This window comes from Rutilus rutilus, assembly GCF_951802725.1.
Source record: "Rutilus rutilus genome assembly, chromosome: 6".
NCBI classification, from domain to species: Eukaryota; Metazoa; Chordata; class Actinopteri; order Cypriniformes; family Leuciscidae; genus Rutilus; species Rutilus rutilus.
Genome location: NC_140214.1, coordinates 35,121,187 through 35,145,517, shown reverse-complemented (window position 1 = coordinate 35,145,517; position 24,331 = coordinate 35,121,187). Strand labels below are relative to the sequence as shown.

The following is a 24,331-nucleotide window of genomic DNA, read 5'->3' as shown; positions in this document are numbered from 1 at the left end:
GGCAGGTTTGTGTATTCGCCGCCATTATCCGCATCAGCGAAGACAACTCAAGCGACTTTTGCAAAAGTAGAAGATGGATTCAAAGAGACCGGCTTCTAGTTCATCGCAAACTCCATGTAACCGCGTGCACAACTCTGGTTGCAGTTTCGCGTGTCGCCAGAAGGGGGCATAGTTCTGCAAAAACTCAGAGACTTGCACCTTTAAATGTGTTTTTCTTTTTTTTCTTTTTTTTGTGGGACAGCAGTTTGCACCAATTCTGTAGAATGGCCCATAAATTAATATTTTGCAATAGCTGTGCCCGAAAGTTTAGGCAGCTGCCTTGCTACCCTATCAGACAATTACTTTGCAGGTAGTGTTTGCGTAAAAAAGAAAGCTGATTTCAGACAGGCTTTTAAGGTAACTGTCTAATGAACAAAATAGAGAGAGGTTTTTTACAGATAACCAAGCAAATTTTCTATTTCTATAATACTAATTTCTCACTAGAACTGAAATGAAATGTTAAAAAAAGTTCAAAAATATTTACACACAAATTGACCACCATCTGCAACTTTTAGACGCCATTTTATTTTTTAGCTCCACTGTCACGGAATCGAACACACAGGATTGTGGGATATCAAAGGCAATGAAGGATACATCCGTGCTGCCTTCAGAAATCCAGCAGATGAAGGTATCTCAGTAGACAGGATGTGATACAATTCGGATGTGCCTTGATGCCTTCCTTTTTTACTTTTACTTCAGCTTTCACACACAGCCCTATGTCAACTGGTTCATAATCATGAGAAAAACAATTGTCACCTCACTTTCTGCCATAATGTTCCCAGTCAACACTCGTTACAGGACCGGACTCAGGTTTATGCTAGTTCAGGTATTTCTCAAGTCCCCTTAACCACTTTTCCCTGTTATGCCACTTTTATTTTCTCCTTCGTTCGCTTCAACATTTGGTCTAGCCTTCCTCCATCTGACACAGCGTTGGCAGAGCACTATCACCATGCCGGCGACCCAAGCCAGTACAATGCCTACTCCAAAAATGACAAAACCAATGGCCACAAAGAACAAGTAGTCCTGGTGACCCAGTCCTGGATGGCAATGTCTTCTCAGCCAAAGGCCCAACTCCGAGAGATGCTGCCCCCGTAAGAATGAAGGACCTTCACACACTGTCTGTCCCTCTTCTAGTCACATAAAACACAAGCAAAAAAAAAGATTCCATTAACTCCATAAACATTTGTATTGTTGGTATATATTTAGCAACTTAATAAACATGACAGTCTAACATAACCACAGACACAAAATTGCACAAATAAGATTTTGTCACAAGTAAAACAATTTCAGAAGTATGGCATTGTTAGGAGCACACTACTTCAAAGACTATAGAATAACACAAGACGTGTCACTCGTATTGTTTTGAATGGGGAAAAGTGCAACGCACAATATGGCGGATTAAGTCCCACCTTCTAAATAAGAGCCAATCGCCGATTAATAAAGTCATCGCATCACTGCAGCTGCCGTTAAACGCTCCGGTTCCTATATAATCCAGTACCTGGCCTGTAGACCCGTTCGCAATTTGGTGTTGGGGGAATTTCTCAATTGAACTGAGTAAGTGGGTCCCTAGACATGAAAAATCACTGAGGTGCTCGTCCGCCATAGTGCCACGAATTACGTAATGGTCAAATCAAATATGGCCGCCATCGGATGATGATGATAATGCAACTTCTTTGTTTCTGAGTGTATATACACATGTAATACCTCTATTTAGACTTATTAGGGCCCGAGCACCGATGGTGTGAGGACCCTCTTGGAATTGCTCTGTTTATTATTAGGGCCCGAGCACCGATGGTGAGAGGACCCTATTGTTTTTGCTCCGTTTATTATTATTCTTCTTCTTCTTCTTCTCCAAAATGAATCGCTTTTTAGAGGGCCTAAACATGCTCGAAAACTCATGAAACTTTGCACACGCTTCAGAAGTGGTGAAAATTTACGTGTGATATGGTTTTCAGAATTGGGGGGGGCAAATTCGGTAAATTATTGCCCCCACATTTTGCCCCGGCTCCTTGTTTCACGTACAGGTATGAAATTTGGTACATACATGTAATGACCCAATACCTACAGAAAAGTCTCTTGGAGCATAGCCCTAAACACAACAGGAAGTGAGCTGTTTTGAACTTCCTCCTAGATTTTGGGCATTTTTCGTAATTTCCTGATGTTGTACTTTAACGAACTCCTCCTACAGATTTGATCTGATCCTCTTCAAATTTGGTGAGTGTAATCTTAAGGCCGTTGTGACGTTAAATTGCGAAGATCTAGAGTTTTCGTCGAAGGGTGTGCCCTCGGCGGCCTGACAAATGTTCACCCAATTTCGGCCTTCTGGTGATATATGCATGATCAGATAAGTTCAATATTAATGTTGCTTGCAGTTCCGATGTTGCTAGGCAACCACAGACAGCCTGCAGTAACTCAGGCATACAATTTCCAATCTGTCCCAAACTTCACATGTTTGATAAGAGTCCTGTCCTGAACACATGACCATGCTCATATTTGGTTATAGCAATAGCGCCACCTGCTGGTTGCAGGAAGTGTGGCAAATACAAAACATGCTCGAAAAATCATGAAACTTTGCACACGCTTCAGAAGTGGTGAAAATTTACGTGTGATATGGTTTTCAGAATTGGGGGGGGGGGGGGGGGCAAATTCGGTAAATTATTGCCCCCACATTTTGCCCCGGCTCCTGGTTTCACGTACAGGTATGAAATTTGGTGCATACATGTATTGACCCAATACCTACAGAAAAGTCTCTTGGAGCATAGCCCTAAACACAACAGGAAGTGAGCTATTTTGAACTTCCTCCTAGATTTTGGGCATTTTTCGTAATTTCCTGATGTTGTACTTTAACGAACTCCTCCTACAGTTTTGATCTGATCCTCTTCAAATTTGGTGAGTGTAATCTTAAGGCCTTTCCTAAAGGCGCCGGGTGGCGGCGGCAGGGGTGCGAGGGCCCTTTTCATCGCTGCTTGCAGCTTTAATTAGGGCCCAAGCCCTGAAGGGGCGAAGGCCCTATTGTTTTCGTTAGGATTATTATTATTATTATTATTGTTCTTCAAGGGTTCGGGGGCTTTTGGGGCCTTTAACGTGCTCAAAAACTCATGAAATTTTGCACGCAGGTCAGAACCCGCGGCCATTAGGGCCGGGCTGAAGCTGGTACCCGGGCGTGGCAGGGGGGCTCAACAGCGCCCCCTAGAACACAATCTTAAATCTTGGACACATACAAGAACGTATTAGTATGAAACTCGGTACACATATAGATCTCATCGGGCCGAACAACTTTCGCACTCTAAGTTATTAGCTCTGCCCAACAGGAAGTCAGCTATTATGGGTTGTTTGAAAAACGCATGCTGTGGAATTTAATGTACTCCTCCTAGGGAATTGATCCGATCCACACCAAACTCGGTCAGCATGAAGTCAAGACATTGAGGATGCTAAATTGCGGACGGATTTTTGATATCTCGAACGGTTTGGCCGTGGCGATGAAACGAATTTATAGCGAGAAAAGATAAACAGGAAGTGTGTTATAACTTCTGCATACATTAACTGATCTTGATAAAACTTCAGCAGTGTGTTCGTGGTCAGAGGCCGATCACATTGATGTGACTATTGTGAGTCAAAGTTATAGCGCCACCAACTGGCAGCAGGAAGTGTGTCACTTTCAAAATGCTTTGAAATCACCCTCTTATTTTTACCCGATTTGCTTCAAACTTTATGTGTATAATGTAGACACACGGCAGATGTAGACCTGTGAAAGGTTTATTGATATCTTAAATACTGTTGCCGTGGCAACGCATCAAACTTTAATATTCTTTTCAGATGCTTTTGAAACTCTTAACATACTTGAAATTGGATGAAACTCGACAGACACATCACATTTATTAGCCGGTAGACATGTGCAAAGTTTCAGAAACGGGCGTGGTGAGGGGCTCAGTAGCGCCACCTTTAGTCATAAATGGGGCGGTTAGTTTTATCAACAGCAACAAAACTTGGTATGTGTATTGTTCTCATCAAGACGGACAACTTTCTAATTGACATTAACCATCTCCGACCAACAGGAAGAGAGATATTTTGGTTTGAATGTGGATTTTCTGAAGAATTTTCTCTCCCTCTCTCTGTGTCTCTGTGTGTGTGAGGGGAGGGGGGGATTTGACTCTTGCTTTTATATTGTTAATCAAGGTTTCAGGGGCTTTTGGGGTCCTTAACGTGCTCAAAAACTCTTGAAACTTTGCACACAGGTCAAAACCCACGGCCATCAGGGCCGGGCTGAAGCTGGTACCCGGGCGTGGCTGGGGGGCTCAACAGCGCCCCCTTGAACGGGGTTCTAAAACTTGATCCATATATCAAACACGCTCGCATGAATTAATATGAAACTCGGTACACATATAGATCTCATCGGGCCGAACAACTTTACCCCGGTCAAGTTTTACGCCAGCCCAACAGGAAGTCGGCTATTATGGGTTGTTTGGAAAACGCTTGCTGTGGAATGTGAAATACTCCTCCTAGAAAATTCACCGTGTCCCCTTCAAACTCGGTGTGCATGTAGTCAAGACTTTGAGGATGCTAAATTGCGGACGGATTTTTGATATCTCGAACGGTTTGGCTGTGGCGAGGAATCGAATTTATGGCGAGAAAAGAGAAACACGGAAGTGGAATAACTTCTGCATACATTAACTGATCTTGATGAAACTTCAGCAGTGTGTTCGTGGTAAGAGGCCGATCAGATGGATGTAGCTATTGTGAGTCAAAGTTATAGCGCCACCAACTGGCAGCAGGAAGTGTGTCACTTTCAACATGCTTTAGACAAAAGTGGGGGGGTTAGTTTTAACTACAGTAAAGAAAAAATAGTTTTTATATTGTTCTCATCAAGCCGGACAACTTTCTAGTTTACATTCAATAGCTCTGGCCATCAGGAAGTCAGATATTTTGGTCTGAATGTGATTTTTTTTGCAAAATCAGCCTCTGAATTTTTAGCCACTCCTCTTAAACTATTTATTTTATTCGTACCAAACTTTTTCAACATGATGAAACTACATTAAATATGCTAAGTTGTGAATGGATAATAAATATCTCAAACGGTTTTGCTATGGCGAGGGATTAATGTCCAAAAAGGAAACACTAAAAATCTTCTAAAAATGTAATTATATACCATTTATTTCTATATAAAAGTATACAAATATCACAACTAAACCCATTTTATTCTGTTTTTGCAATTCAAGAAGAATGAAAAAGTTAAAAACAGGCTATTTAGTGCTATTTGGTTCAACAAAAAAGCAAACATAGGGCTATACTGCCCTCTTGTGTCCAAAAGGACATCAAAATAGTATATAAAACTTTTTACCAGGTAGGCCAATATTGTATTTAAATATACATTTATTAGGTATGTGTCTGAGGATATTTTCCCACCGGTTAATCGACGTGTGACACGAGTGGGTGCTTTTAAATCGCTAATATAAAAGTGAAAGTAAAAAAACGGACGTCCGCACGGACATTGATAATGGTGCACGTTGGAAAGAATGATACTTTTAAACATAACACTAAACCGCCATTAGGTGTCGCCAGGCGACCATCTTAATGAGCGAGTCATTGATTCATTCGTTCAAATGATTCGTTCCAATGACTGAGTCATTCATGATTGAGACAGATGTTTATGGATTGACCATTGAATCTTTGAGTCAAGTGATTCGTTTCAAAATGCTGAATCATTCAGTAATGAGAAAACAAGTTGCTGTGATCTTTGTTTAACTATTTTTGCTGCTGAAACAGAACAAAAACAGTCAATATTGCATCTAAAATGTAAGTGACTTAATTGTAACTGTTTATTAACCTGTTGTATGAAATCAATGTCACAGTTTCAATCGTGATTGTATTCAGGAAATAGTTGCCTACTCGTCAAGTGAGGTTGCTTAACTCTATCATATGTTATAAAATATATAAAAACTCCATATTTGTCATTTTTATAGTCAGTATGTTGTTAACTGGGTTGCTTTTTTGTGTGCTGCGCTCATTTGTTTACAATTCTCCTGGAAAAGCAGCATGAGCCTCAGCAGTGCAACCCTGTTACCATTGATCAGTAATACATTTATTATTAACTGATGATTGCAACTTAAAATGAATGTAATGAAATTAGAATAATCTCTCGTTTTAGTGATTCCCAAGTTATTTTTTTGTTATTGACGTTCTAATCAGGCTATACTCTGGTCGGGCAAGTAAAATTCTCTTTCAGGCAGGCCTATTGTATTTATATATAAATATATTAGGGATGTGACTGTGATAACATTTTCCCACCGGTTAATCGACGTGTGACACCACTGAGCGCTTTTAAATCGCTAACTATAGTATACTATATACTAGTAAAATACAGACGTCCGCACAGACATTGATAATGGTGCGGAGTAGAGCGAGCATTTTCAATTTATTCCTATGGATGTAGGAATTAACTAAAACATTTTATTTATGTTTTTGTGTCCACTGTTCAACCGCAACCGCGTCACACACACACACACATTCCAGAATTGCAATCTTGACATCACAGCCTGTTCATTATAGCCCTAATACAATATAATAATAAAAATAGTCAACCTAACATAAACGAATTACACTGCTCTGTTTAAATAGTCAGTAGTACAATCTGTACCATTCACAGTAAGCAGAGCTCCACTGTGATGTTTCCAAGAACATTTTTGCGCGTGTGAAGAGGATGATTTTTTCCATCGATATTGGAACACGAGTGAAGTACAAAGCCTATAATAAAGAATAGTTTAGCATCCAAATACATCGCAAATATTGAAACATTTTGATTCTAATGAGAGGGTTACGTGAGACCAACACTGCTTACTTTCGTTTTTATTTTTACATTAAATTTAAAGGATTTGTTGTGGAATATTTTGGGTGTATCATAAAATCAGAATAAGGTAAGACAAGTAAAATTTTCTGTCTTATATTTATATATATATATATATATATATATATATATATATAAGTATATATATATATATATATGTGTGTGTGTGTGTGTGTGTGTGTGTATATATATATATATATATATAAATATAGCTGCGAGCAGCGATGGAGGGCCAAAGCCGGTGGCACCGCCATCCCCGGTGCCTTTAGGTAACTAAAGGCACCGGGGTGGCGGTGCCACCGGCTTGGGCCCGCAATCGCTGCTCGCAGCTATATTTATTATTATTATTATTATTCTTCTCCGCATTTAATTGCATTTTTGAGGGCCTAAACATGCTCGAAAACTCACGAAACTTTGCACACGCGTCAGAACTGGCGAAAATTTACATCTGATATAGGTTTCAGAATTGGGCGGGGCAAAATGGCTCGATAGCGCCACCTATAAAAGTTCAACGGAGTGCGCCTCCCGCTGTGTTCCACGTACGTGTACGAAATTCGGTACATATGTGTAAGGACCTAATACCTACAAAAAAGTCTCTTGGAGCATAGCTCTAAACACAACAGGAAGTCAGCCATTTTCAACTTCCTCTCTGATTTGTGTGCACTTTTTGCCATTTTCAGGCCTCGTACTTTAACGAACTCCTCCTACAGTTTTAATCTGATCATCTTCAAATTTGGTGAGTGTAATCTTAAGGCCTTTGCGACGTTAAATTGCGAAGATCTTGAGTTTTCGTCGAAGGACGGGCCCTCGGCGGCCTGACAAATTTTGATGTTTCGCCATGAAACAGGAAGTTGCTGTAACTCAGGCATGGAATGTCCAATCTGCCCCAAACTTCACACTTTTGATAAGCGTTCTGTCCTGAACACATGACCATGCTCATATTCAGTTACAGTCATAGCGCCACCTGCTGGCAACAGGAAGTGACATGTTTAACACTCTTGTGGACTCCTGATAACATATAAAAAAGTGCCAGCAAGTGCTAAACATGCTAACAACTTACTAGAAACATGCTAAAACATGCTAGCAAACACTTAGCTAAGTGCTAAAGCATGCTATTACTGCAATTAAATAGGAATTTGCTGTAACTCAGGCACGGAATGTCCAATCTGCCCCAAACTTCACACGTTTGATAAGAGTCATGGCCTGAACACATCTACATGAGAATATTCAGTTATAGTAATAGCGCCACCTACTGGTAACAGGAAGTGTCATGTTTAACACGTTGATGCCGTTCTAGCAACATGTTAAAAATGCCATTGACTTCTAAAAATGCTAGAAACATGTTAAAACATGCTAGCAATACTTAGCTAAGTGCTAAAGCATGCTAATTTAATGAAACAGGATGTTGTTGTTACTCAAGAAGGCAATGTCCAATCTGCGCCAAACTTCACACTTTTGATAAGCGTTCTGTCCTGAACACATGACCATGTTCATATTCAGTTACAGTCATAGCGCCACCTGCTGGCAACAGGAAGTGACATGTTAAACACTGTTGTGGACTCCTGATAACATATAAAAAAGTGCCAGCAAGTGCTAAACATGCTAACAACATGCTAGAAACATGTTAGCAAACACTTAGCTAAGTGCTAAAGCATGCTATTGCTGCAAATAAATAGGAAGTTGCTGTAACTAAGGCATGGAATGTCCAATCTGCCCCAAACTTCACACTTTTGATAAGCGTTCTGTCCTGAACACATGACCATGCTCATATTCAGTTATAGTTATAGCGCCACCTGCTGGCAACAGGAAGTGACATGTTTAACACTCTTGTGGACTCCTGATAACATATAAAAAAGTGCCAGCAAGTGCTAAACATGCTAACAACATACTAGAAACATGCTAAAACATGCTAGCAAACACTTAGCTAAGTGCTAAAGCATGCTATTACTGCAATTAAATCGAAATTTGTTGTAACTCAGGCACAGAATGTCCAATCTGCCCCAGACTTCACACGTTTGATAAGAGTCATGGCCTGAACACATCTACATGAGAATATTCAGTTATAGTAATAGCGCCACCTACTGGTAACAGGAAGTGTCATGTTTAACACGTTGATGCCGTTCTAGCAACATGTTAAAAATGCCATTGACTTCTAAAAATGCTAGAAACATGTTAAAACATGCTAGCAATACTTAGCTAATTCAATGAAACAGGATGTTGTTGTTACTCAAGAAGGCAATGTCCAATCTGCGCCAAACTTCACACTTTTGATAAGCGTTCTGTCCTGAACACATGACCATGCTCATTCAGTTACAGTCATAGCACCGCCTGCTGGCAACAGGAAGTGACATGTTAAACACTGTTGTGGACTCCTGATAACATATAAAAAAGTGCCAGCAAGTGCTAAACATGCTAACAACATACTAGAAACATATTAGCAAACACTTAGCTAAGTGCTAAAGCATGCTATTGCTGCCTAAAAATAAATTTGCTGTAACACAGGCATGGAATGTCCAATCTGCCCCAAACTTAATATGTAACATGCAAGAAACATGCTAGCAACACATAGCTAAGTTCTAAAGCATGCTAGAAATGCTAAAGGAAGTTGTTGTAACTTAGGCATACAATGTCCAATCTACCCCAAACTTCACACGTTTGATAATAGTTATCTCCTGAACACAAGTCCATGCTCATATTCAGATATAGTCATAGCGCCGCCTGCTGGCAACAGGAAGTGACGTTTAACACTATTCTGGACTCCTAATAACATATAAAAAAGTGTCACCAACTGTTAAACATGTTAGCAACATACTAGAAACATGCAATCAAATACTTAGCTAAGTGTTAAAGCATCCTATTACTGCAATTAAATATGAATTTGCTGTAACTCAGGCATTCAATGTCCAATCTACCCCAAAATTAATATGTAATATGCTAGAAACATCATAAAACATGCTAGAAATGCTAAAGGAAGTTGTTGTAACTCAAGCATACAATGTCCAATCTGCCCCAAACTCCACATGTTTGATAAAAGTCCTGCACTGAACACATCTACATAGCGATATTCAGATATAGACATAGCCCCACCTACTGGCAACAGAAACTGACATGGTTAACACAGTAATGCAGTACTAACCTAAGCATGCTAAAAACATATACTAAACATGCTAGCAACTACTATATATACCTCCTTAAATGCACATTGTCCAACCATGCTCTGTCTTCCTAAAGCCACCGGGTGGCGGCGGCACGGGTGCGAGGGCCCTTTCATCGCTGCTTGCAGCTTTAATTATGGTATGTGGAATTCATTTCTGATATTGTTATGGCCATATTGGCTGACTTTTTACCTTAAAAGGTCATGGTCAAGGTCATTTTCCTATTCTTAAGACCTTTGCCATAACTTGGCCATTATTAGGAATAAAAAAAAAACAGATGCAATAAGTCTAATTCTACTAAATGTGACATTTAACATTCATTGCTAATATTGTTTTTAACATTAAGGATCATCTTGTCATTGAAATGTCAATGTCAACATCATTTTTCAATAACTCGATTAAGATTTCTTTTTTTATAGTCACTTTTTATTGTATTTTTTTCCACAATGATTTTTTATTTATTATAACAAGACATGAAGAGAAGAAATGTAACAATTATAAACATCCCTTTGAACTTTTTAATTGGGTGTTAGTACAAATGAAACTATGTAGCAATAAAAGTGCTACAAATTACATCATACCAAATTAACTAAAAGTGCACCATAGTCTGATATCTCTCAAAGTGTACTGTATGTGTGCATGCATGTTAGTGGGATGGGTTTTTACAGGATAATTTTTCCATGGCAGAATACGGTGCATGAAACTCCAGCAGCACGACAGCCACATCGGCGATTGTCACACTTGCCTGCACACTTACATACTGTGAGCAGACTTGGTGGTAAGGGCTTCAGACATTTTGATGGCAGGAGTGTGCCAAAGTGCTCCTTCCATCCATGTTCCGTTGGCTCTAGTCTTGCTTTGGCGTCCTTGGCTGTTGCAAGCAAGTGGCATGCCGTATGAACCAGAAAAGCCCCTCGTTGGATGTGGCCTCTAATCCCACTACTTGTGGGAGGGAGAGCGTCAATTCCAGCACTTCCACTGATGTATATTTCTACCCTGAAGTCATCAAATGTCTTAGCTGTTGTAGTTGACCTAGCCCCAGCCCAGACACACACCAAGTACTTCTCAGCCAACGCTGCATCTTGCTCTGTCAAGATGTCTCCCTCTCCAAAGTTGGCTAAGTATTGGACTGGGTCAGAAGCCATAGCAGCATGTTTAGTCCCTACCTTGCTCATACAGTCATCTCCTGTCAGGATATGTGCTTTAATCACTGTCTTTGTCAGTGACGCTCCAAGATGAGAAACTTGTTCTCCTCAGATGCCCAGAACTTGTCAAGTTGCTGAGGGATGGGTGTGTGTCTGTTCATGCCAATGATGTTGATGCCTGTTGTTGAGTCTGTACGCCACATGCCTTCTTTCAGGGACATCTCGATGTAGGAATTTAGTACAAGATGGATGAACTCCGGCTCTTGGCAGAGGGATGATGTTGAGCTGATGATGGCATTGATGACCACACCTAAAGTAGGGAATTGTGCTAGAGGCATCTGTCGCATCTTCGACATGAAGTCTACCACAACATGAGTGGCATAAGTAGACTCAGGACTCCATTGGTTGAGATCAAGTCGAGGCTCAATCTCACTGACAAGTTTTGACTTGTTGACATGAGCTGGAAGGTCACCATCAAACAGGGGAGATGCTGAAAGCACATCATGAGAAAGTATCTGCCGGATACTCATGCCCCGCTCCTTAGCAATGTCCATACTCCTATGTGCCTCGGCCATGTCTTTGGATGAGACTAACTTCTGCTCCTTCATACTGATTGTTGGTGTCTTCTGTGGTTGTTCGTTGAACTGAGGTAGTTTTCTCTTTGATACAGTTGTGCTCATTTTCTTGGTCTTCTCAACTAACCTCTCCTGCCTGTACGAGCAGTAGACATGCTTCCCATTTTGGAGTCAGTTGAGCAAGCGAGGAGCGGCACCTTGGTCAACAGCCTGCTTGGTGAGCAGACTGTGCAGTGGAACAGGCACATTGACTGTCACTGAGTATGGATTCTGCTGCTCTAGCACAAAGTCCAGCAGCTTTGAAACATTTTGGTTGAATGTAAGGCGGTGAGTGGTGCTCAGTGCATGCTGGAGATGGCATTCTGTCTGTTTCAAAGTGTGGTTGTTGGTGAGAAAGTTGAGGATATCAGTGATCATCCCAATCTCATGGAACAAGAGCTCAAACTCTGCTACAGTATTTGCATTGTGTGTGGCTCCTACTACATAGTGACCTCCAGGACCCTTTGACACTCACTGAATGGTCTGCTCGACCTTCATGTCACCTCCCACAGCACAGAACCAGCCAGGGCCATCCTGCACAACCCACTGGCCTATAGAGAAGCGCCGGTAGAGCTCAGGATGTGTGAACTCTAGCACCTTGATTTGTTCAAGATACCATGACCCATGACGAAAATGGTTTATGCAGTCACATTCTGCAAAGATTGGCGTAGAATCCTCTATAGCAGCCACGTGTAGGTTCCAGTTTCCTTCTCTTTCGGAGACTACAGCATTTTTGATGATGGCCACCAATTCCAGCCAAACTCCAAAGAATTTGCAGAGCTCTGACTTTGCTTCACACTCCTTCTCAAACTCCAGAAAGTCCTGATTCAACTTCTGCACTAGTTCAATCAAGGCTTCAAACTGCTCTGGGCAACGTTGATTTGCAGCCAGTGTAGTGTGCAGTGCCTCTACCTGTGCTAGCACTGGATATTCTGCTTTGTCCTTGTGTTGCCAGAACATCTCCCACTGGAGCGACCTGACCACATCCTCCACAATCAGCATCCCAGTGAGAGCACGGACATAATGACTCCCATTTAACACCGACTCTATCACGCCAGGTCCAAACACTTCACACTCCACCAATGCATCATCCAGGCCAGAACCTCAAAGCAGTTTTCCCTAGCATCTGAGTAGAACACGGGTCCAATGGAAAGGGCCCATGCAGAGAAACAGATCCTTGAACTGTTCTGTCTCATGCAGGTAAATATCTACAGCCAGGGCAAACACACTTTCATCACACCAAATCGCCATTGACGCCTGATTCAGTTGTCTGCGAACACTCTGGAAGTTGGTGAGGCAATGTCTGACGGTGGCACGCTCAGTAATGGGTCTCGGTATGACAGGTAGGAAGCCAACACGCATCATCGGCACCACAGCAGATGAGACAAGTGTGTGCACAGCAGCCCATATCAGAGGGTCTCCTGCTGATGCACTGCAGCGGATCAGACTGATCAAGAATTCATGCTTTCCAGATGCACTTTTGGCAGTTGCAACATCAAGTAATGTTGCTTGCTTGTTTTCAGGATGCAGCAGCATGTCTGGTGGCAGGACAGGTCGAACCACTGGCTTGGCATGGTGAGGTATCTCTTGGCATGGCAACTTTTGTCTGCAGGATTGGATCAGCATGGCTTAATCCTATGCTTGACACTGGAGGCTTATGAAGGGGTCTGTTCACTGTGGCATCTTGGAACAGTACTAATGCTGCATAGTGTGAACCCTTGGTACCAGAAAGTGATGATTTATCAGCATAATCGGAGTTGTCCATGCCTGCCATAGTATAATCCTCCCTTGTAAAAGTACTTGGTATGGGTGTCTCTCCATCTCCTGAGCATTTCACAGCATATCTAGCGAGAAGACTGCGGGCAGTTCTGATTGTCTGGTAGCTTGAACATGAACCAATCCTGTTGAAAGTTGTGAGAAGGCTCTTGCTGCTCTTTTCTTTTCTACGACCTTGACCATGCCCTTTCAAGGTCACAATAACCCAATATGGTCATATCAATTGCAGAAATGAATTCAACATACCATAATTAGTCAAAATAGAGGTATTACATGTGTATAAACATTCAGAAACAAAGAAGTTGGATTTTCATCATCATGCGATGGCGGCCATATTTGATTTGACCATTATGTAATTCGTGGCACTATGGCGGACAAGCACCTCTGTGATTTTTCATGTCTAGGGACCCACTAACTCAGTTCGAGTGAGAATTTCCCCCAACACCAAATTGCGAACGGGTCTACAGGCCAGGTCCAGGACTAATAGAAACAGTCAGATGCGCGATTCCACTGAGCATTAGCTTGATCCAGCCTGAAAAATGTCATTTTCTGTCATGATCCGAGCATGTAGAAACAAAATTTATGATACAGTTGTTGTCAGATTTCATTGGTGATTTCAAATATGAAATTTAATCATAAGCTTGGCAAACAGCTTTGAAAAATTTGATGTTTCCCCATTCAAAGAGATGCACTTGCATGACCGAGAGGCATTTCAAAGATGGCCACCGAGTGAACTGACTCGTCTTAGTATGTAGTCATAGTATGCATACTATGCACAAAACAAGCATTTTCTTCATGTTTAAAACACCAAGATACATTTACTAAAATGTGCAGTGTAAATCTAGAGCATACACATAGAATACTGTCATGGTTCTGTAACTTCAGTCTGGTCTATTCTTAGTTTTGTGACAGAGCCCTAACACTATGGTCTTGTCTTTGTGTGAGTGTGCGGCTTCGAGTGCGCTCTCTTGTCCGCATGCTTTGTTTCATCTGCGGAGCATGGTGCTCAGATCCCAGCACTCCTGCCTAGTTTGCCGTGCGCTCTTGTCTTGTGTGGTTTTTAGAGCGCGTGGTATGTTTTCATTTGACAGGCGTTCTTGTGTCATGTTTGTCTCCTGTCTATTGTCTTAACTCTGCCCTACTTATGAAAATCTGATTATTGGTTTATTTGCCCCACTTGTTCTTCCTCATTACCCTCCTAATGTGCTCTCCTATTTATTCTTTCTGTGTTTTCTGTCCTGTGTTTCCTTCACTGTCATACTCCATGTGTGCTATCCTGTTCCCAGCCTTGCCTTGTCCTGAGCCCAGCCATGTGCTCAAGCCCTACTCTACCTGCTGTGCTGGAGGCCTTGGTGTTTTTCTCCTACAGGGTCATTTCAGTTTATCTTTTGTTTCATTTTCTAAACTTCATGTGACGAACTCTGCTAAAAAGTCCCTCAAACTTGCAAACGGACATACATTTTAAGGTAGTCACACAGTCTGTTTTATTAAGTTATGAGCCATAAATGCTATTAAAGTGTGAGATTTTAACCTGCATCAGCATGCCAATCCTACACGCCATTCATGCGACCGGAGGTGCGCACTTCTTTGATTATCCCTCTACGTGCCATAAGGTTGCCGACCCCTGAACTGTGTCACACTTATGTTCAGGTAGTTTCAGTTTTCATGGAGTTTGTTTTCTTTAGTCACATGTGTTCCTTTGTTTGAATTTCCCACCACTCTTTAGTTACCATGGTTACAGGCATTATTAGATCCTTGTTATCAGCTGTGTTTGATTAATTATCTTGTTTGAGTCTGTACGTAAGTTCTGTGTCTCTTGAGTTCATTGAATTTTTTTTATCCAGTCGTCATTCTTCAGCCTTCTTCAATCATTGTGACAGAACAACCAACCTAAAGTGGAATATGCAACAAAGTTTGCTGCTGTGGCTCAGATGAGCCACAAAGTTTACTTGATTTTATGCCGTATTCTTGTTACCTGCTCCTACGCCGAAACCCTGAAGTCGTTGTTCTGGATCGGGCAAACTATCACCATCCCGTTGACCTCCCAGACACCTCTGGAGAGCTTCTATCCCCAATCCAGGACACAACCAGACCCAGAGCCCAACCCACCTACACCCTCGACCGTGGAGAATTTGTGAGTACCCCTCGCAGACGAAGAGCAATCGCCCACCGTGATGAGTGAGCCAGATCCCGAGGAGAAGACGACAGTGCCGACCATCACCCCGGATCAGAGCCCCAGGGTGAGTCTGACCAGGGGTGTGAGCCAGTGACATTAGCAGCTGAGGGAATAGAGGTGGAAAGAGACATTGAGGACTGGCTGATTGACATGCCCACCCAGTATTATCTGTTGGTCCGGAATCATCGCTGTTTCAAGACAGCACTGAGACTGTTTCTTTGACGTGTTAGGAATAAGAGTTACCATTATTGATCACATCAAGCTTACCTCTATCACCCTCACTGCAAAGCTCAGTCAGTCCTCCAACCCCGCCTCTGCTGGATGCCTGTAGCCCTTTGCCTTCCCTGGGAATGCCTTGCTGTGACGTGAATCCTCAGGTCGTACAACCACCCACTTCACTCTACTTCCGCCACGGATTTGCGAACCTTCTGCTGCGCTCAGTCCCTCCACCCCTACAGCTGCAGTGGGTTCCTCCATCTCTGCCTCAGTCCTCTGTCACACCGTCTCTGCCTCAGTCCTCTGTCACACTGGGTCCGCCTCGGACATTCTTTGCTGCGGCTTAGCCTAGGTCTCCAGTGCCAGTGATGTCGCTCAATACCATCGGCTCTCCGTCTGTGCCCTGGGATCCATCGGCTCCTTCTCCGTCAGTCGTCACCAGGATGTCACCAGGACGTCACCAGCCACAGCGACATCATGGCTCCTCCCTCGACTCCACCAAGGGCCTGCTATACTCTGGGTCTGTGTCATTTTTCAGAACTGAATAAGAGACTATGTAAGTAAGTAAGTAAGTAAGTAATGGACTATATAGTATAGTGCCTGAATTTGGTGTACTGTTTAAATCTGTGTATTGGTGTTTGATGCATATTATGAACGTGTATAAATGCACTGAATGAATATGCATTCACATATTCATTATTATTTTGTTTTGCTTACAATTTGTAAATTGACTTGTAAGTAGAAAAATAGGGTTCATATGTGAAACAAAACTCACCATCAGTGGTTACAGGAAACAATACTAGACAAGGACAATGGAAACATGAGGTCTATTTATACATAGAGACTAATGACTAACAAGGAACACCTGTGAACAATCAAGCAATGAACTAATGAGAACACATGACTAGACAAACTAGACCAAATTAAATCAGTTAAATGATTGTTAGGCTGCATAAACTAGGTCAGCTGGAACCAGGAACACTTCCTATAACACCCAATGTACTCATTACATCATAAGAAGAATGGCATCTATGCTAATGTTAGTCTTTCTGTTTATTCCGAGGTTTACTATAATCAACAGGATCAGAGCCGTATCCACATGACCACAACCCATGATGTAGTCAGACGGATCCGGGACGTATCCAGATCAGATGGTGGACCTGCGCCTAGACACGACCACAACGCATGATGTAGTCAGCCGGATCAGGGCCGTATCCAGATCAGATGGTGGACCTGCGCCTAGAAATGACCACAACGCATCCCTGAAGTCAGCAGAGGTTGTATCTACTAGACTCCCCCCTGTGAAGACCTCATCGACACGAAAGCCATCGGCACTGATCCTCAACAAACCCATTTCCATACCCGCGTGATGACTCCAATCTTCAACAAGATGGAACTGGATAATATTCTGAATGTTCCAATCCAATCTGACTTCTGACCTGTAATGCAGCCTGAATCATAATCATACACTGTCCGTTCGTTGGCCAGAGGAGAACTGGCCCCCGACTGAGCCTGGTTTCTCCATTCTGTCACCTGATGGAGTTCTGGTTTGCTTAGTTTGGGACACTTAATATTCAACAAAATCATTGATCTGCCTGCATTGACACCATTATATGAGAACTGAACTGAACTGTGCTGGACGATGACATCACGGCCAGAGTGGCTATATATACAGTGGGGAGAACAAGTATTTGATACACTGCCAATTTTGCAGGTTTTCCCACTTACAAAGCATGTAGAAATCTGTAAATTTTTATTATAGGTACTCTTCAACTGTGAGTGACGGAATCTAAAACAAAAATCCAGAAAATCACATTGTATGATTTTTAAGTAATTAATTGACATTTTATTGCATGACATAAGTATTTGATACATCAGAAAAGCAGAACTTAATATTTGGTACAGAAACCTTTGTTTGCAATTACAGACATCATACGTTTCCTGTAGTTCTTGACCAGGTTTGCACACACTGCAGCAGGGATTTTGGCCCACTCCTCCATATAGACCTTCTCCAGATCCTTCAGGTTTCGGGGCTGTCGCTTGGCAATACGGACTTTCAACTTCCTACAAAGATTTTCTATTGGGTTCAGGTCTGGAGACTGGCTAGGCCACTCCAGGACCTTGAGATGCTTCTAACGGAGCCACTCCTTAGTTGCCCTGGCTGTGTGTTTCGTGTCGATGTCATGCTGGAAGACCCAGCCACGACCCATCTTCAATGCTCTTACTGAGGGAAGGAGGTTGTTGGCCAAGATCTCGCAATACATGGCCCCATCCATCCTCCCCTCAATACGGTGCAGTCCTCCTGTCCCCTTTGCAGAAAAGCATCCCCAAAGAATGATGTTTCCACCTCCATGCTTCACGGTTGGGATGGTGTTCTTGGGGTTGTACTCATCCTTCTTCTTCCTCCAAACACGACGAGTGGAGTTTAGACCAAAAAGCTCTATTTTTGTCTCATCAGACCACATGACCTTCTCCCATTCCTCCTCTTGATCATCCAGATGGTCACTGGCAAACTTCAGACGGGCCTGGACATGTGCTGGCTTGAGCAGGGGGACCTTGCGTACGCTGCAGGATTTTAATCCATGACGGCGTAGTGTATTACTAATGGTTTTCTTTGAGACTGTGGTCCCAGCTCTCTTCAGGTCATTGACCAGGTCCTGCCGTGTAGTTCTGGGCTGATCCCTCACCTTCCTCATGATCATTGATGCCCCACGAGGTGAGATCTTGCATGGTGCCCCAGACCGAGGGAGATCTTGAACTTCTTCCATTTTCTAATAATTGCGCCAACAGTTGTTGCCTTCTCACCAAGCTGCTTGCCTATTGTCCTGTAGCCCATCCCAGCCATGTGCAGGTCTACAATTTTATCCCTGATGTCCTTACACAGCTCTCTGGTCTTGGCCATTGTGGAGAGGTTGGAGTCTGTTTTATTGAGTGTGTGGACAGGTGTCTTTTACACAGGTAACGAGTTCAGGTGCAGTTGCAACAGGTGCAGTTAAAACAGGTAATGAGTGGAGAACAGGAGGGCTTCTTAAAGAAAAACTAACAGGTCTGTGAGAGCTGGAATTCTAACTGGTTGGTAGGTGATCAAATACTTATGTCATACAATAAAATGCAAATTAATGATTTAAAAATCATACAATGTGATTTTCTGGATTTTTGGATTCCGTCTCTCACAGCTGAAGTGTACCTATGATAAAAATTACAGACCTCTACATGCTTTGTAAGCTGCAATCTTAAGTGGCTCAATCTTAAGCTTATAATAAAGTCGTTATTATAGTGGAATAAAGTCGTTATTTTTGTTGTTTTTTTGCACACAAAAAGTATTCTCGTCGCTTTATAAACTTAAGATTGAGCCACTGTAGTCACTTGGACTATATTAACGATGTCTTTAATGCATTTTCTGGGCCAGCAAGTTATAATGTCTTAGAAGCCTATGGAGTAGTGAGCCAGCTCTCAGATTTAATAAAAAATATCTTAATTTGTGTTCCGAAGATGAACGAAGGTCTTACGGGGTTGGAACAACATGAGGGTGAGTAATTACTGACAGAATTTTCATTTTTGGGTGAACTAACCCTTTAAGGTTGGGTTATAAGATAAGGGAAGAGTCAATAGTGTAATTACATGCAGGTATTTTAAAATACAAGTCAGTTCCATGCACTATAGATGAGATTTAATGTCTTCCTTTAAGGTTAACTTCATGAGTAGCACTGGAAATGAGCATTGCTGATTTAGGTGTAAATTAAAGCAGTGCCTTTTGGCATCCTTTCATACATGGATATTATGTTACCGTACACACCGACACACTGAATAATTCAAACCCATGGTTGGCCTCTGCTCTGGCTGAGTCATTTAGTCTTTGTACTTATGCTTTTGTAAGGAGACACGTCGTCTTCTGCTCCAATTCTCTCTTTATTTTACATTCATTATACCTTCATTGTAAAATAATAGTGATTTCCCTCCTCAACAAATACCACTAATAAATGAGGAATATGAGGAAAGAAATGCAAGAGGAATAAAATGTACCTCCTTACAGTAATCTCACCATTTTCCACTGTCTCCATCCTTGCAATTACTTTCTCCTTAGTTATGGTGACTGAATACCCACAACCCATCTGATGTGCAGTACTTGTATGGTCTGTCTCTTCCTTTATCTTTCTCTCATCCAATACCCTTTGTACTCGCACCATATTTTCTTATCCTCACTATTTGAATATGTCTTCAAAGCTTTTCACTTTCATTGAAATAAATATTCAAATAGTTGATATGCTTATGTAACGAGCCCTTTAAGATAAAAAACTCAATATTGACTCTTGAGCCAATGTGCATTGACAGCTGTATTTATAATAATGCTACCTATGCCTGGTAGGCACACCCCATGCTTTGAGAACAACTGAGTTTATGTTACAATGGCCCCTACGAATAAGCCCCTACAAAGCCAGTAAAAGGTAAAAAATAGGCCAGCATATATGGGGCTAGAGAAGCTTACAGCAGAGGGAGAGGTTTTGTTTGTGAATAGTTGCATGTTCATTTGTAGAGAAAAATAATTAGCAGCACTTGAGGGAATACATCTGTGCCAATTAAAAGCAGGAGATGTCTCTGTATTATTCCTCACACTATGTGTGTTTGTGTATGTCTGAGTGTTCAGTGTGGCTTTGTACACTAGAGGCCCTTAGCCTAAACATAACTGGATATAACTGGACTCTATGAACATTCCAAAAAGATTCATTTAAGATTAGCTTAAACAATGATCTGCAGATAAAGTATAGATTGTATATATATATACACTGCATATACTATATATATGTACATATATGTGTGTGTGTATGTATGTATGTATGTATGTCTAAATATATATGTCTATCTCTATGTCTCTATCTAGTCATCCATCCATCCTCTAAGCATCACATTCTTGCGTATCAATCAGATGGCCTTACAAATCCATTGCCAGCTGTTAGTCTATTTTCCCCTCTTCATCAAGCCCTGAAGACAGAATAGGACTGGGTAAGGCATTTATTGTTAGCAGTGTGCTACTGTGCCCTAAATCTAAAATAGTATCCAATAACAAGCGAGAATTACAAACATTAACAAATAGATTAGTACATCATGGTTTAGAAATGTCATGAAACTTTTTTTTTTCTTCTTGTGGTCAACTGATAATCATCACATATGGAAAGCTGGCACAAACACTATATGTCAGGAACCAGTGTTGGGGTAACACATTATAAGTAGCGCAAGTTACGTAATCAGACAAATTTTTCAAGTAACTAAAGTAATGATTTACTTTTAAATGTACAACAAATGTTGTGTGTGCTTGTGTGATCATGATGGTTACAAGCAAGCCCAGCCCAGGTGAGAAAAAGTAACGCAAAAGTGACGTAATGCATTACTTTCATTAAAGCTGCAGTCCGTAGTTTTTTCTCTTTGTCGCCATCTCTGTTCGAAATCCGCAATTGCAGTTATTCGCGGAATTATCAACTTTATGTGGGTTGTGCCTCGGCATGGCACAGCATGGATGAATCCAATGTTTTGAGGAGAATGTGCGGCTGTCAGTCACCGCGCCGGTGGTGTGGATACTGTCATTCGCAATCACAGATTCTACTTTTTGGAAGTAAGACCAACATAAGAATTTTCACTGGAAAATGTAATCTAAACAAGTAAGTAACATCCACTTTTGTTCTGACCAACTAAGGGAAAAAAAACATTGCAGTAAATTGCGCTGATTAAATCTAATGATCACTTATCATATCTTATCTTATCAAGTCTTTTGCATTTTACAACAGTTGTCACTGGTGATTGTCGTTTGAACCTTTCTGGATCCGCCATCAACTTAATAAGTTTAATTATATCAAGTGCTGTGAGAAAAGGCTATAAATCTCCACCTCCAACATCCTCACACGCAACATAGCCTACTAGCCGAGACACCTTCTTTATGTGTACAGATGTGACGTAATGACGCAAAGACATGCTCGAATTTCCCGCAGAAATTCACCAGTACCACTGGAATTAAAAACGTTATATCAAGCTTACCGTTTTGAATCGAGCTAAACAGATCGGTTTGAACACTGGCTGGTTATGTACTTGCTTTTTAACCCAAAAAAGCTACGGACTGCAGCTTTAAAAGTTACTAAGTAATGCAATTAGTTACTTTTTTTTGGGGAGTAACACAATATAGTAATGCATTCATTTTAAAAGTAACTTTCCCCAACACTGTCCGTAACTAAGTTTTTAAGAAATATTTGCTGGATTAAAAGGTATCAGCAAGCCGTACAGCATTTAATTTTAAATCAAGTGCCCAAACTATAAAATCTGCCAAGTGGGCATATATCTCAAATTCAGCAGATTAATCAGCCTGGATGATTTATCCATCTATAACTGCATATAATATATTTGAATGTAGGAGACTGAGGAGTGTTTTAACAGGCGATGAGTTTTAACATCATAAATGAACTACAGGGCTGACATGACCACTGCTTTCCTGGGTGACAGTATTATAAATCTGTGTGTGACTAACACTCACACACACACATAATGCACATAATCAGTGAGTAATAGATTTGCACTGCCCATCTCCCTGAATAAATCTGATACAAATCTGTTAAGTTTTATATAATGTTGTTATAGTGATATATTCTAGAGCAACACTATTAAATAAAGGGTAACACTTTACAGTAAGGTTCAATAGTTAACATTGGTTAACTACATTATTTAGCTGCACTTACACAGCATTTATTAATCTTTTTTAATGTTAATTTCAACATTTACTAATACTTTATTAAAATCTTGTTAACATTAGTTAATACACAGTGAATAACATCAACAAACAATGAAGAGCTGTATTTTTATTAACTAACGTTAACAAAGATTAACAAATACAGTAACAAATGTATTTCTCATTGTTAGTTCATGGTAGTTAATTTAATATATTAACTAATGTTATCTAAGTAACCTTATTTAAAGTGCTACCAAATAAAGTTATTTAAAAAAAAAATTACCCAATGTGCCTAAACAGGCAAAATGACAAACCCTAGACCCAAACTGTAACCTAAGTCTATAGCCTACCTTGAAATTTAACGGTGTCCTTGTGCATCCATAAGCAGAGCTCCTCCGTGTCGCAGGCGCACAGCCACGGGTTCCCGCTCAGCCCAAGAGACCTGAGCCCACCGAGTGCCATGAGGGAGCTCACATTGAGTCTGCTCAGGTTGTTCCTGCTGATGTCCAGCACCTGAAGAGCACTGGCGTGCGAGAATGCATGAGGGTGAAATTCTGACAGCCTGGGGTTATCCGTCAGTCTCAACATCACCAGGCTCTCCAGCGCTCTGAAGGTCTGCTCCTCAATCTTACCGAAGGAATTGAAGGACAGGTCCAGATATGCCAACTTCCTCAGGTTTCCAAACGTGGATTCTGATATGTGTGTGAGAGAGTTATTGCTGCAGTCCAGATACATAAGGTCTGACAGAAAATTGAGCTCGAGCGCAGGTAAATCAGAGATTCGGTTGTTGGACAGGATGAGCTGGCGGGTGGTCAGTGGGAGTCTTGTTGGGAATCTGCGGAGATCTTGTTCAGCGCACTGGACAACATGCTGGTCATCACACACACAGCGCTCTGGGCAGCCAGAAGGGATCGAGGACACCACATGCACTAAAAGCACAAGCAATAACTGGGTTCGGATACGCATGCTGTGGCTGCGAGCTTCATGAAGCCTTCCCAGGTTATGGATACGCCAAAGAACCTCCGCAGAGAAAACAAGACCCACTAATGTCTCCCTAGTGTATGTGAGTGAGTGAGTGAGTGAGTGAGAGAGAAAGAGAGTGAGTGAGAGAGAGAGAGAGTGAGTGAGAGAGAGAGTGTGTGAGAGAGAGAGAGTGAGTGAGAGCTCTGTGGCTGCGCTTCTTCCTTTCATCGCTGTAGGACAGTCATATTCCTGGCGTGTCTGTATGTAATTTTGTGAAGATGCTGAAAAGGAATTAAAAACAGTTTAATACGCATGTGTCAGGAGTTCTTAGGCAAGTATTAATTTCAGGAGTTTTTGTCACATTTTTGGGTTTATTTAGTCATGTTTAGAGGTTGTTTTTGTCCTGCTTTTCTGTTCAGTGAAAGTTTAAGTTTCTTTGCTAATCTTGTTGTCGGTTGATCAGTTCTCCTCTGTTCCCTACCTGTTTGTCTCCTTGGTTACTAATTAATTTGGTTCCTTGTTTCAGGTGTGTTGTTAATTAGTCTCATCAGTTCCTCTTGTTTTCCTGTGTATTTGAGTCCTGTGTTTTGTCATGTTCAGTTGTCTGTCGTCGTTAATGTTAAGCTGGTTGTTCTGTCTCGTTTCTTAGTCTCCCGAGCATTTCTGTAAGTTTAAGTTTATTGTTAATAAAGTCTGC

General features: G+C 41.5%; 1 protein-coding gene across 1 annotated transcript; it reads right to left on the bottom strand.

The window, feature by feature from the left end:
* Window positions 1-232: 232 nt before the first annotated feature.
* On the bottom strand, window positions 233-23,637 carry LOC311292399 (leucine-rich repeat-containing protein 52; the record flags this gene model as incomplete). Its single annotated transcript, XM_084412063.1, has 2 exons — window positions 233-1,169; window positions 23,022-23,637. The coding sequence occupies 2 exons, from the start codon at window positions 23,635-23,637 to the stop codon at window positions 883-885; spliced, it is 903 nt and encodes a 300-aa protein (XP_084268189.1). The 3' UTR covers window positions 233-882.
* Window positions 23,638-24,331: the final 694 nt, after the last annotated feature.